The sequence below is a fragment of the Ostrea edulis genome, chromosome 10 (assembly GCF_947568905.1).
Source record: "Ostrea edulis chromosome 10, xbOstEdul1.1, whole genome shotgun sequence".
In the NCBI taxonomy this organism is placed as follows: domain Eukaryota; kingdom Metazoa; phylum Mollusca; class Bivalvia; order Ostreida; family Ostreidae; genus Ostrea; species Ostrea edulis.
This window is the reverse complement of record NC_079173.1, coordinates 6,147,639-6,160,860: the sequence shown is the minus strand read 5'-3', so window position 1 is coordinate 6,160,860 and position 13,222 is coordinate 6,147,639. Positions and strand designations below refer to the sequence as shown.

The 13,222-nt window shown below is 38.1% G+C and overlaps 1 protein-coding gene across 1 annotated transcript; it reads left to right on the top strand.

Annotated features, from left to right (window-relative positions):
* The first annotated feature begins 9,138 nt into the window (after nucleotides 1-9,138).
* On the top strand, nucleotides 9,139-11,105 carry LOC130051102 (putative nuclease HARBI1). Its single transcript, XM_056152452.1, has 2 exons — nucleotides 9,139-9,850; nucleotides 10,519-11,105. Exons 1-2 carry the CDS (start codon nucleotides 9,139-9,141, stop codon nucleotides 11,103-11,105), a joined length of 1,299 nt encoding a protein of 432 aa, XP_056008427.1.
* Nucleotides 11,106-13,222: the final 2,117 nt, after the last annotated feature.

Below are 13,222 nucleotides of genomic sequence, written 5' to 3'. Positions count from 1 at the left end.
TTGCAATGATTAAATCTGTATGTTTATAATGAATGTGTCTTTCATTCATGATCTTGTATGTGACGTTCATGAATTTTTGACATTACCTGACTTACAGTGGAATATCACCCCCCCCCCCCCCCCCCCCCCATATCCTTTATGGCTTTACTTACAATAAAAGTACATGATCATGTATATGCAGAGTGAATTTAAAATATGAGAGATATATCATATGTTGTAATTGCCTGCTGAATTTGATAGAAAGCAAAAACGCTTTGAATACACGATTCTTGTATATGACTACAATAAATGTACTATTTATTGGTGGAAGATTTTTTTCAAAATAACCCCTCTCCCTTCAATATTGGGTCAAAGTACAACAAACAATTATTTTCACCCTTCATTAATGCTCATGCATGACATGTGCAATGATATTATTACGTTATCTGAAGATTTTAACACTACACAACCAACATTATTACCCCACCCCCTTTTTTTCTTGCACCCCCCCCCCCAATATACCACTAAATTTCATTTGCAACCAAATTCCCTTTAACATATATTAAAAATTGATAGGTTCTACACATGTATCAAATATGATGTCTATTGAAGCGTTTCTTGGGTAACTATACCTGTTTCAGTGCAAATAGGTGAAATTAGGTAAAATTTCAGCATTTCTCTCATTTTAAAACTTTGATATTTTATTGCACTGTGTATTAAATTTTGATTGTTTATGTGTTATTAATTCCTATCTGTCTCTGCAATATCATGAAATAGGTATCATTAAATTGCAAAACATGGGTTTTGCATTAAACCAAAAAGAAGAGTACATTGTCTGATTTTTTTAATAGATCTAAATATAGAAATGGGGAAAACCAAGTGTCTCTCGTTTCCATGGTTACCGATCAAGTGGAATGAAAATAATTATTTTTACGTTCAAGTTATGTTATCTAAAGCATATATACCAAGTTTCAAGAAATTCCGACACATGTCCATCAATAGCCATTTGCAGGGTTCTATCGTAGACAGCCTCTTAAAGGGAAACAATATCATTTTTATACAGCCACTTTTATCTGTATATTTGTTTTTAATTCTAGTCTATACGTCTTTGTTGAACATGACAACTGAATAGAACGATCTTTTCTAAGATATTTTATGCAAATGGAGTAATGTCTTTTTCCGAAATGATAACGACTAACAGGAAACAGAGCTAGTAGAGCACAATATTGTGTCAGAGGATGATATACCCTTTATGTACGATGAAATTCGGCAACACGTCAATAAATATGCTGGAAGCAGGGGTAATTAAAGAATCAGACGGTCCACTTTCCTGTGGTGCTATCAGAATAAAATACGGTAGTCTGAGGTATTGTATAGACTACAACATTTCCAATTCTAGGACAAGGAAAGATGTTTATACATGTATACTGAGAGATGTTCATATACTACCCAGATTTGATGTTGTGGATACTTTATCAGATTGTAAATTCATTTCTAAACTTGCTTTGCGTTCAGGATATTGGCAAATTACAAAAACTGAAGAATACAATCCAAAGACAGCATTTTCTGAAGGAAATGTAAGGTTTTGTGAAACTTAAGTCTTCTAATTATGACTCCAATCACATATGAAGATCAAGTTGTTTGAACATATGGAATTTCAGTAGATCCCGAGAACTTATCAGCAGTGAAGGACTGCGAACCCCCACAGAACATCACAGAATTGCGACAGCTCTTTGGATTCTCGGGTTATTACCGTAAATGTATTTAAAATTATTCTCAAATATTCCAACCTTTAAATTCTTTACTTCAATGTCATAGGGTTTCGGCACCAGCAAACTACAATTTCAACATTTACTACAAACCAGAAATGTTTTACTCTTATATAGGTGCTCTTTCTAGGAAATTTTGTTTATTTTCAAGTTCAGTTTAAGGCATTTGTAAAACAGCCTCTTTAGATATTTTAATTGAGAAACTATATCGCAGAATTTTCTATTGGATGATACCTTAACAGATACAGTTATTGACAGGATGAAAGAATAGAAACAAGACATAACCATAGCCAGAGTCGTGGAGATTTTAGTTCAGGGAGAGAATTGTAGGAATGAAATAAAACTAGTTTAGAAATATTCAAGAGAAAGGAAGAAACTTCAAATCATCTATTAGATCGTTTTTAGATGGAGAAAAGGTATTACGTTTTCGTTTTGTAGATCGACCCCATAGCTACCAGGGAAGAAAGCTTGAGAGCAGGGTTATCAAAGGTATCAGAGGTAAGATCAGGTACCTAAGAGGGGTAAGCATCCCCTGTCGACCGATCACACTAGCCGTTTATTAATGAAATCGAGATATAGGGCCCAGAACGGATATAACCAGTCAACAGGGTGCGTTTACTCCTCTTGGTATGTGTGTCCTACTGTTTATTTTGTCTCTACAGCCCAGTAGCTAAGTACTTCGTTACTAGCTTGAAAATACGGATGTATATTTAATTGCTGTTATAAAATTTAGAAATTCATTTCAAAATTAAGGATTATCTCCCTCATGCATAGCTCTTATCCTTGGACGAATTTGGCTCCACTTGTTTGGCACGCTGTTTTTGGCTATATTTAGATCTAAAACTTCATAGTTATTTCGGATTTCAAACATTTCGGTTGAGCATCGCTGAAGAGACATTATTTGTCGAAATGCTCATCTGGTGCATCAAAATTGGTACCGTATAAGTTTTACATTATGACCCCTGGGTCGAGGCCTCTGCTGGTGGACTGTTAGTCCCCGAGGGTCTCTACAGCCCAGTAGCTAAGTACTTCGTTACTAGCTTGAAAATACGGATGTATATTTAATTGCTGTTATAAAATTTAGGCTGTCTAAAGTTAATTCCACGTTTAACGTCACCCGCGCGCGTAGGTTTCGGCGAAATTGCCGTTTTGAAAAAACAAACAAATCCGGATTTGAAGTAGTCGTTCAGGTTTGGTTTTTCATTTAGCGACTTAATTCTACATCCCGTGTAAGAGGAAAACGCACTGAAAAATTTAATCAGAGGCCCTTAAATGAAGAAAATGGAAGTATATGCCACTATTAAAGTAAAGAAAACGTACAAAGATGGTTTGAACCGAACTAATCTCAGCGAGATTCGTCGAGGCTGAATATTTGGACTGACGCCTCTTTCGAATGTCAGACCAGTGTCACACAAAGTGATTCGGGAAATCTTGCCTGAAATTCAGCCGCTTTTTGCGATTACAATGGGTTAAGCAATTCCTTGATCGCTTCAACTTTTCGTCTTAGACATTTAACTCCCTATCACATTTCATATTTACCTTCTCAACACTGAAGAGTTCCGATGTACTATTTCATGACAGTTTGTACTATGATTGGAAATACAGAACTTGCTGATTGATAATTACTTTGTACAAAGCATTTAATCATAAAAATTAAAAGCACTAAAAAGAAAACTGTAATTATTTAATCAATTTATTTGAAGGCGTCCTAAACTATCGGAATCCTGCCTTGTATTTGTAGATGTGAAGGTACAATCCTGATCTTTTAGTTGACTGTTGTGGTACATCAGATTAGCATCTTCCTTTCAAAATTGTATTTTAAAAAGTCAACACAAAACAAAGTAAAGCATATTTTAAACTTTAAGATGTGTCATTATAAAAATGTATGACATATTGTCATCATAATTTTAATTGTAACTGAGTCACATCTGTCTAGCAACTATTTCCACAAAAGGAAGTTTTCCTTTAGTTTGCTATGTTTGTGGTGATGAAAATCCATTGGATGTACCACCCGATGTTATCGCAAGCCACTACTCTGCTCATCCAATCTGCATGGTGTGTTCGCAGAAGGGATACAAACCCAGATTAAGGAAAACGTCTTTGCTGGGAAAACGCAAAAATTGACTTGGACTTGAAAATCAAATCCCACAATGTGTTTAATTTGACATATTACGTTTTTGGTCACTAAATTGGGTGATGTCTATTTGAAATTGTTGATTTTTGGGTAACTGAATAGGTGATTTTCAATACACATTTGTTTAAAAATTTTGTTTGTTTATTTTTTTTCCTCTCTCCCTCGTAGGTTTTGAAGTTTTGAGGTGACATTAAACGTAGAATTAATTTTGAACAGCCTTAGAAATTCATTTCAAAATTAAGGATTATCTCCCTCATGCATAGCTCTTATCCTTGGACGAATTTGGCTCCACTTGTTTGGCACGCTGTTTTTGGCTATATTTAGATCTAAAACTTCATAGTTATTTCGGATTTCAAACATTTCGGTTGAGCATCGCTGAAGAGACATTATTTGTCGAAATGCGCATCTGGTGCATCAAAATTGGTACCGTATAAGTTTTACATATGGAACTTAGTCCCGTGGGGATCCGGGTTAGAGTAGGTCCTCAGTATTCCCTTGCTTGTCGTAAGAATGGGGCGGTTCTTCGGATGAGACCGCAAAAACCGAGACCCCGTGTCACAGCAGATGTGGCAAGATAAATATCCCCCTGCTCAATGGACATAAGCGCCGAGCATAGACCTAAATTTTGTAGCCCTTCACCGGCAATGGTGACGTCTCCATATGTGTGAAATATTCTCGAGAGGGGCGTGAAACAATATTTAATCAATCAATATATGGAACTTACGATATCAGTCACTGTTCGTTATCTTCACTTTTTCATCAATACATCTCATTGGAAGAAAAAAAAAATGTTTAAACTTGATTTCCCATCCGTTTCTCTATATAAATGTATGTAAAGACAAACAATTCGTAATTAAAATTGTCCATCATGTCTTTCAATTATCAGATGGTTTAGAACTTACAATATTTCACACCGTTTCTTACAAAATATTTGCAAACAGAACACCAAGCGATGCAATATTGATACAAATAGTGCATATCATAAATATCTTTTCCGTTCTCAAGGCAATTTTGTTATTGCTTCGTCTCTGAATTGTATTAGGATCTGTTGACTCGACATAGGGATTGCGTTTCCTTACTCCTTCTACAGTAGTCTTCAGATGATGTCCACGTATATCGACTTCTCTCTCATACCGATCAGTTTGTGGATCCTGGTGGTAAATGCGAAGCAGAATAGATTGCAATACAACCGTAAGGGCGCTGATAATGACCTGTGTTGAAACATAGATACTGAACCATGAAATGTTTTCGGCGGACAACGGCATTTTTTCACTTAACAGGGTAGCGTACACCGCAAAGGTCAGGAAAATAGCCATAGACATACCAATTTTTTCGCCCGCTGCAATAGGAAGCACGAAGCAGAAAATGTTCATGATAGACAGAATGATGATGGGAAACATTACCGTAAGAATCGCCATCGTAGGTCGTCTTCGTATCCTTATTGTGAAATCCAGAAAGTAATCTAGAGATTGGTTACTTTTACCTGTCATTCCTAGAATGTTCTTTTCCGCAGACACCAGACTCCATTCACCATTGTATACTGTGTGTGATGTAATGAGCGAGGAATAATTTTCATTCATTTCTAAATGGTGTATAGCTGATATTAATGACATAAATTCAAAAGTACAAGTCTGTTCATCAAAGGGATATTTCTGTAAATTGATTTTGCACTGAATGGTACTTTTAACGGTGTTATGCAAGACGACAATCCCCGTGTATTGTATGAAAGCCTCACTTTCTTTTACAGATTCATAAGTCATACACATCTTACCAGCAAGCTCGTTAACACCACAAATAGACGGAACCCATACCTTTTCGGCTGGAACCCAGAGGTATTCAGTCTCATATTCTGATGTATTCCACCGGAGATACTCATCTACCCAACTATACATTATCCAGACAACAGATGAAAATGTCTGCGACTTCTCGTCCACTTTCTCTATGCTGAACAGAGAAATATGCATCCCAAACGGAACATTGGTGGTAATATTCACCACCGGTTTACGATAACGATTATACCCTTGAAAATCGTGTTTTGTAAAGCAGTTTCCTTGTCCAGATTTCCAATGTTCTGACCATTGGAGAATGGAAGGACAAGAAGAGATATTACACACATATAAAGACTCATCTCGCTGGGAAACATTTATACTGACATTATCAGGGATACCAAAGCATGATCTCTCAGTTTATACGGAGTGTTTAGACACAGAAAAAGTATTGATGTTTAAATAAAACCCGAGATACAAAGTGTAGTCCATTAAAATTTTCTCTGTGTGAATAGGAGGAGTTCGCAATTATCGGTCAATAAACACACCGTTCAGATTAAATGTAATACGGATGGGAGAAAATAGAAACCTTTCGAATGACAAAAGTGGTTTTCTCTACATCAAACTTCTCCATTAGTAGATATCGTAGTGTGCTGTAGAATGATTCGTCGCCATCATTAGGAATTAAAGATATCATAGAAGGTGCTCGCTAACCCGTTCTGAATTCACAAATCGATATGAATCTGCGCAATCTTTTCAACTTTGTAGATGGGAACGTTTTCCGGAAAGTGAAAATTCTTCTTCACATTGAGTGTGTTTCACCTATCACAACATGTGAGGTCGAAAGATCCTTTTCTGAATTAAGACGTATCAAGAGTTACATGCGCAGTACTATACAAGAGGACATATTGACTGGGCATGCACTAATGCATCTTTACCATTCATTAGAAATTGACCAAAAGGAAAGTACAATCATTTATCAGACAAGGAAAACGAAGATTATTTCAGTCAAGTCTCTTTACCTAAATAACACTTCTTACCAGAAAACATCAATACACGACAAAAAGGTCGCCCGCGTGGTGCAATGGTTATATAGAGCGTTTCCTTCGAGAGTTGGAAAATAAAGTGTTGAACATTATATCACGGGTTCGATTTTGTGAAAAAGTTCGACCCCCCCCCCCCCATAAGTGAGAAAGTATCCGAGTTTACTTTCGGAAGGTCGGTGGTCTCTTCCCAGGTACATTGTATCTGGGTTCTCTCTTCCACCAATAAAAACTGGGCGCCACCATATAACTGAAAAATTGTTGAGTGTGGCAGAAAACATCAAAACAAACACCCCCCCCCCCCTGGAAAAAATTTCTGGATCCGCGCCTGGGTAGAATACCATAGATATGTACATAATATCTGAGATGCATTTGAAAGCTTGCGTTTCATATTGTAATGCACGACTGTGACGTCATAGTTATATTTGTGTATGCATGGTAACAGACTCTGATGACGTCGATCCACATACGAGGTTCATTTACGGTTACGGGAATAGCCGAGTAGTTACGATTGTGTACACCACTGTACTATTTCAGCTTATCGTTAACAACTGTGACGTCAATCAGATCACGCGCTCGTCCTTCTCCGAAACTGGTCACCTGGGTCACCTCGGTCGATTCCATCTTGGTGTAGGGTACCGGTGTTTATCGGAATCTGCAGAAGTTTGCCGAATGCGTAACTGGTACATGTAAGTAGACTCGGACGTGGATCGGCGCAAGAATTGCATCAAATCGATGTATTTCTTCGCCGGAAACGCACCCGTCACTGGTATTAAACTGATAAAGTAACAGAAATGAATGATGATAGTAACGTAAAAGTTTCGTTACTATCATCCTCACTGTTTTTTAACGACGAATTTTCTGTTTATATGAGCCGTATAAAAGATAAAATAACACCTGCTCGTAATTGTTGCTAGTGTATGATATTTCTTACCTACATATCATTCGCAAATAAACAATACAAATAGATATAATTAGTAAATGTGGTCTTTCCGGAATTTCCTTCCGCCATCTTGGGATGATAGCAACGATCGTTACTATCATCAGTTTAATACCAGTGCCCGTGGATAAGATTAAAAGCCCAGAACTGAATCTCTGTATATGTTATTTAGATTTTCACCACAAATTAAGTCCATTAATGTCTTATTCATTACATTACATAAACATATAAGTGGAGATTTGTAATGGTAGAATACCTTAAATATGTGTGATATGATCTTAGATGCATTTGAAAGCTTGCGTTCCATAGTGTAACGTCATAGTTACATTTATGTACACTAGGGCTGCGTTCAAGATTATAGCGGCTAGCATAGCTGCTAAGCTAGATTTCTAGGTATATTGAACGCGCTGTATGAATTAACGCTACAGAGACCTACATAGCCGTTAGGATATTAAACACAGCCCTAGTAACTGATTTTGATGGCGTCGATCTACATCATATGTGCGTTTGCGGTTACGGAAATAGCCGAGTAGTTACGATTGTTGTGACGCTTACTTGACTTTGTCAGTGGACTATAGAAGAATTCCAGTGAATGCACAAGCGTGTACTACTTATACTGTTAAAGTGATATTCAACGGATTTAACAGAAACATGTTGATTTCTATAATCTAAGGTCAGTGGCCGATCGTTGGCTGCAGTTTTCTGTATAAGTTGAAATCCCTGACATGTACAGTATAATATGTATACGGTGTAACCGTTGAGACGAGTGAGGTCCCATGACATCTTAAAGCCGCCTCACACTAGACCGAATTGCATGAAATAAGCCTTGCGATGGCTAGCGAATCAAAGTTTTGAAAAAATCGTTTTCCATGGTAATTGATAGTAAATTATAGCTAGCCTTCGTTTTTCGTTTCGTTGACTTTCTGAACCAACAGTTGCGATTATTCAAATTCGTGCTGGAATTTTGAACATGTTTAAAATTTCCCGACGAATCGAAAAATCGTCTATTATCTGCTTGAATTCGCATCTCTTATTTACTCTGTGATAATCATTCGTTTATCGTTCGTGTGTTATTGTCATGCATCGTCCCTCACCGCACTGTTGCCAAAACGGACCGATATCGAAACAACCCTAAACGAAGCGACACGATGACTAAATATGACATGCGTGTATAAACGAAGACTTACTATGACAAACGTATTTTCGCTTGCCAGCTTCTATGCGAAGGGCAACTAAGACTAACTTTTACTAAATTTGAATAGCGATGCATACACGAACGCAAGACTAAGAGTCACTATAGCAAACTATGGATTGCGAATTGATACGAATACGAGCGAGTTACCAGACGAAAAATTTGGTGCCATCTGAGCCTCTCGGACCTGCCACGCACCACGTTACTCACATATAAAGGCCCATCACCATGATTGTGCTTCATTCATGGCCTAAATTTCAAAAGCACTTCACAGTTTTATATTTCAACTCACATTTTTAAAGATTCTAAAGTGAAATGGAAGATGCAGCCCGCCTGAGAGTCCAGTATTTACTGGCAATGGCTCAGAATGAAGTTGTACTCCAGCAGCTGAACCTACACCAATTTATTAGAGGCCGTTTCAGATGGAGACGAGGCTTCAGACGGCATCGTATCTGGAGAAGGACATGGCTGAACCCTGCCAGAAGAAGGGCCTTTGGCATCTTTGATCAGCTGTTGGTTGAGCTCCGAAGAGAAGATCCGTCGACTTTCAGGAAATTTCTCTGCATGCCCCCTGAACTCTACGATGAAATCCTGGAGAGGGTCAGAGGAAGAATCTGGAGGCAGCACACCTGGTTCAGGGAGCCGCTGAACGAAGGTTTCAAGTTGGCAGCTACTCTCCGTCATCTTGTGTCTGGCACCATGTACTCTGACATGCAGTATGGTTGGAGAGTACCTGAAAACACCCTGTCTGTAGTGGTCAGAGAGGTGTGTCAGGCCATATGTGAAGAGTATGCAGATGAAGTCATGACAGCCCCTTCAACCCCTGATGGATGGCGACAACTTTCTGATGGATTCTACTGGCGTTGGAATTTTCCCCACTGCGTGGCTGCTATTGATGGAAAGCATGTGGCCATCAGAAAGCCTCCTCTCTCTGGCTCGTTATATTACAACTACAAGGGCTTCTTCAGTATCATCCTGCTGGCTATAGTGGACAGTGACTACAAATTTGTCTGGTGCGATGTTGGTGGTAAGTGTGATACATTCTTTTTATATGTATGACATAATATTTTTATTATCGTGTATGTAAGTATAGAATACCTCGCATCGTGCAGAAGAGTTAAACAAATGACAAATATCCACAAAGACAAAACAATGTACTTAAGGGAACAAAAACTACATGACAACAAAAATCTGGCAGGAGACCATGAGGTGAAATCATGTGTTCGTGACGGGTGAGTATGTGGCACCCGTCATGAAGTTCCTTACCTCAAAATAAAGGGTAATCAGTAGCACTTGTCAAAGATGTCCCATGTCATACTAGTAACAGAGACACCGTAATGACGCAGAAGATCTTGATGACGACCGAGGAACTTGCGTAAGTGTTTTTTTTTAGCCTAAAGTCAACAAAACCCTGGGCAAGTAACTTACGTGCCAGCTACTTAGCGCGGCTGCGAAAGTCTTCATATACTGAATACGCTTTTGAGCACCGAATCAGCTGCGACATAAACACGCCATATGCTGGTGATGATGGTATATTGCCACATAGGAATGAAATGTTTACAATCAGGAAGTTGCAATCCTCCCTTTTGTCATACAACTTTGTGCTCGGAGTGGCGCATGGGTGATGTTCGAGAAAAATACCCAAATATGAAGTACAGCATATACTTATATTGTTTTGTCTTTCTGTCATTTCAGGCTATGGGTCAAGTTGTGATGCTCAGATCTACAACGACTCGGAGTTCAAGGAGTTGGTGGAGGATGGATCGATCAACTTTCCAGACCCAGACCCTCTCCCCCATGACAATGTGGACATACCATATTTCCTGGTGGGAGACGATGCCTTCAGCCTGGCCAAGAACATGATGAAACCCTATGGTCAGAGGGATCTATCCAGGGAGCAGAGGATCCTGAACTACAGACTGTCCAGGGCTCGTCGTGTCTCTGAGAATGCATTTGGAATTATTAGCAACAGATTCCAGATCTTAGCCTCCAAGATGAACCACTTGCCGTCAACAGCCCGACTCATAGTCAAGACTTGCTGTATCTTGCTCAACTTGATGAGGATGCATTACCCAGTAATGAATAATGCCCTGATTGAACATGATGAGATACGAGGCAACCCGGTCCCTGGAGCATGGAGGAGAGGCCGCAATCTTCATGACACCGTCATTGTCACGGGCAACAACAATCAGAACAAGGACGGTAAGATCAGGAACCTACTGAAGCACTGGTGCAATTCTGAAGTAGGAAGTGTTCCATGGCAGGATAGAATGGTCCCCTAGATGTGAAACCTAGTCAAATGCCAGAGACTATGTGGGGAGGGGAAATGGTAAAATAAATTTTTGTCTGTATTTGGAATTGTGTTGTGTTTCAATGTTTATAAGTGTAAACAACTAACACCATAACAATAAAGATTTATATATGTTTTAAATTATTTTTATTGTACTTAAAGGGATATACAATTATGATGTTATAATGTCAATAAACTGCAGGCAAATTTCAAAATAAAAATAAAAATAAATTCTTGTAGTTACTGCTGAAGACTTTATTAACTATTTGGAAATTACACAATATTTGCTACTTTTAAACTATTAAACAAAATTGGGAATTCAAATTATTGTTTGGGAATTGAGACTTTTTGGACTATTAAACCATTTAGACGTTAAACTATTTGGGACTATAAATATGTCTACTTTAAATAAAACGCAATCTTAAATCTATGATTGGAAACAAAGCATGATATTCAAATTTACCGAACTTTTTAATCAGTTATCAACTTTTTGTACAAAACTCACAATACATTATTATATACAAATGACATCTTGTCATTTAACTTTCAAAATATTAACTTAACGATTCATATTCTAAATTAAAAAGAAAACTGTGCACCGTCTATAATTATAAATTTAAACCATCATCTTTTTATCTGATATATACCGGTACCATTTTACAGAAATAGTTTGGACAATTTTCAAATAGAGATTATAATAAAACATTACTACAATGGCACAAATCACCAGCAAACAACCAATCAATATACACTGGTAAGTATGACATACAAACAGTCATTATGATATAGACAGTCACTTGGATGATGATCTACTACATTCTGTCGCTGAGGCAAATGTCATATTTACCGAGTCAATCAGGGAATTATCATTCACCTGGGATGAGTCCATGTTGATGCCTGATGCCACTAAAGCCCTGGTGACAATATTGCTAGAATCAGGTTCTTTATTAGAGCTACTAGGCCGTGACTGAGACTGCTGGGTTTGAGAATGCAGAGGTTGAGACTGTTGAGGCTGAGGGACATAATGCTGCTGTGGCGGGCCTTTGTATTGCTGTTGTTGCTGATCCTGCTGCATCCTGGACTGCTGCTGACTGTACTACATGCCACAGGACTGCTGACTTGACTGCATGTCACTGCAATGAGACTTCTTGTGCGTTGGTGATTGCCTCTCATCCTCTTCCTCATCGTCAGTAGAGCTCTGGGCTGAGTTTTACTAAACTTCTTATCTTACGCAAGAAATTCTGACTTAAGAATTTCGTACGTTTTAATTTAAGATACGATGCTTCTGTTTTACTAACATGTTCTTAAGTTTCCATCGTAAACTTAACTTGCGAAATATTCGCAACTTACGATCTGACACTGCGCAATCGCATTTGTTACTATCGCTTTCAGTATTTCATAATACATGTAAATTCAATATGGATTTACAGCAGTTGATGAGGTCCTCATTGGAGATTTAACAATTTTAAAGCAAATAAAGTTCAAAATAAATAATTACTAAAATGTAAGAATATTTTTGTACAAAAATACATTTGTTATGATTGCATACGAAATATCAAACGTATTCATATTCTTTTTAAAAATACATTTCAAAGTATATGAAAACGAAAATAGATTTTAAACTATTAATTGCAACCGCCGCTTTGACCTAGAGGTAGAGCGCTCGGGGCGAGCATGCGGAAGGTCGGGGTTCGAATACTGGCCACGGCAGACCTAAGTCGTTAAAACAGATAGTGACAGTTCCATCGCCAAACGCTTGGCATCAGGTGTGAATGTCAAGGTTCCTCGGAGATGACCTTATTTTTTAAACGGATGTCCCGTGTCACAGTAGGGTGGCACACTAAAGAACCCTCACTGCTCAATGCCGTAAGCGCCGAGAAAAGGCTTGAATTTGAGGCCCTTCACCGGTCTTGGTGACGTCTCCATATGAGTGAAAAATTCTCGAGAGAGACGTTAAACAAGATACAATCAATCAACAAACTATTGTAAATGACTACATACACTGTACAATACACTGGACCATCCTCTTAATATATATACTTCACATAACAAAATATATGTACATATACATGTACGAAGAGAAAAACTTGCAAATTTTCCGTCTCACCA

Coding starts and splice junctions, on each gene's coding strand:
- LOC130051102 (XM_056152452.1), top strand. CDS start 9,139: ATGGAAGATGCAGCCCGCCTGAGAGTCCAGTATTTACTGGCAATGGCT. Junction 9,851..10,518: donor TGTCTGGTGCGATGTTGGTG/GTAAGTGTGATA, acceptor CTGTCATTTCAG/GCTATGGGTCAAGTTGTGAT.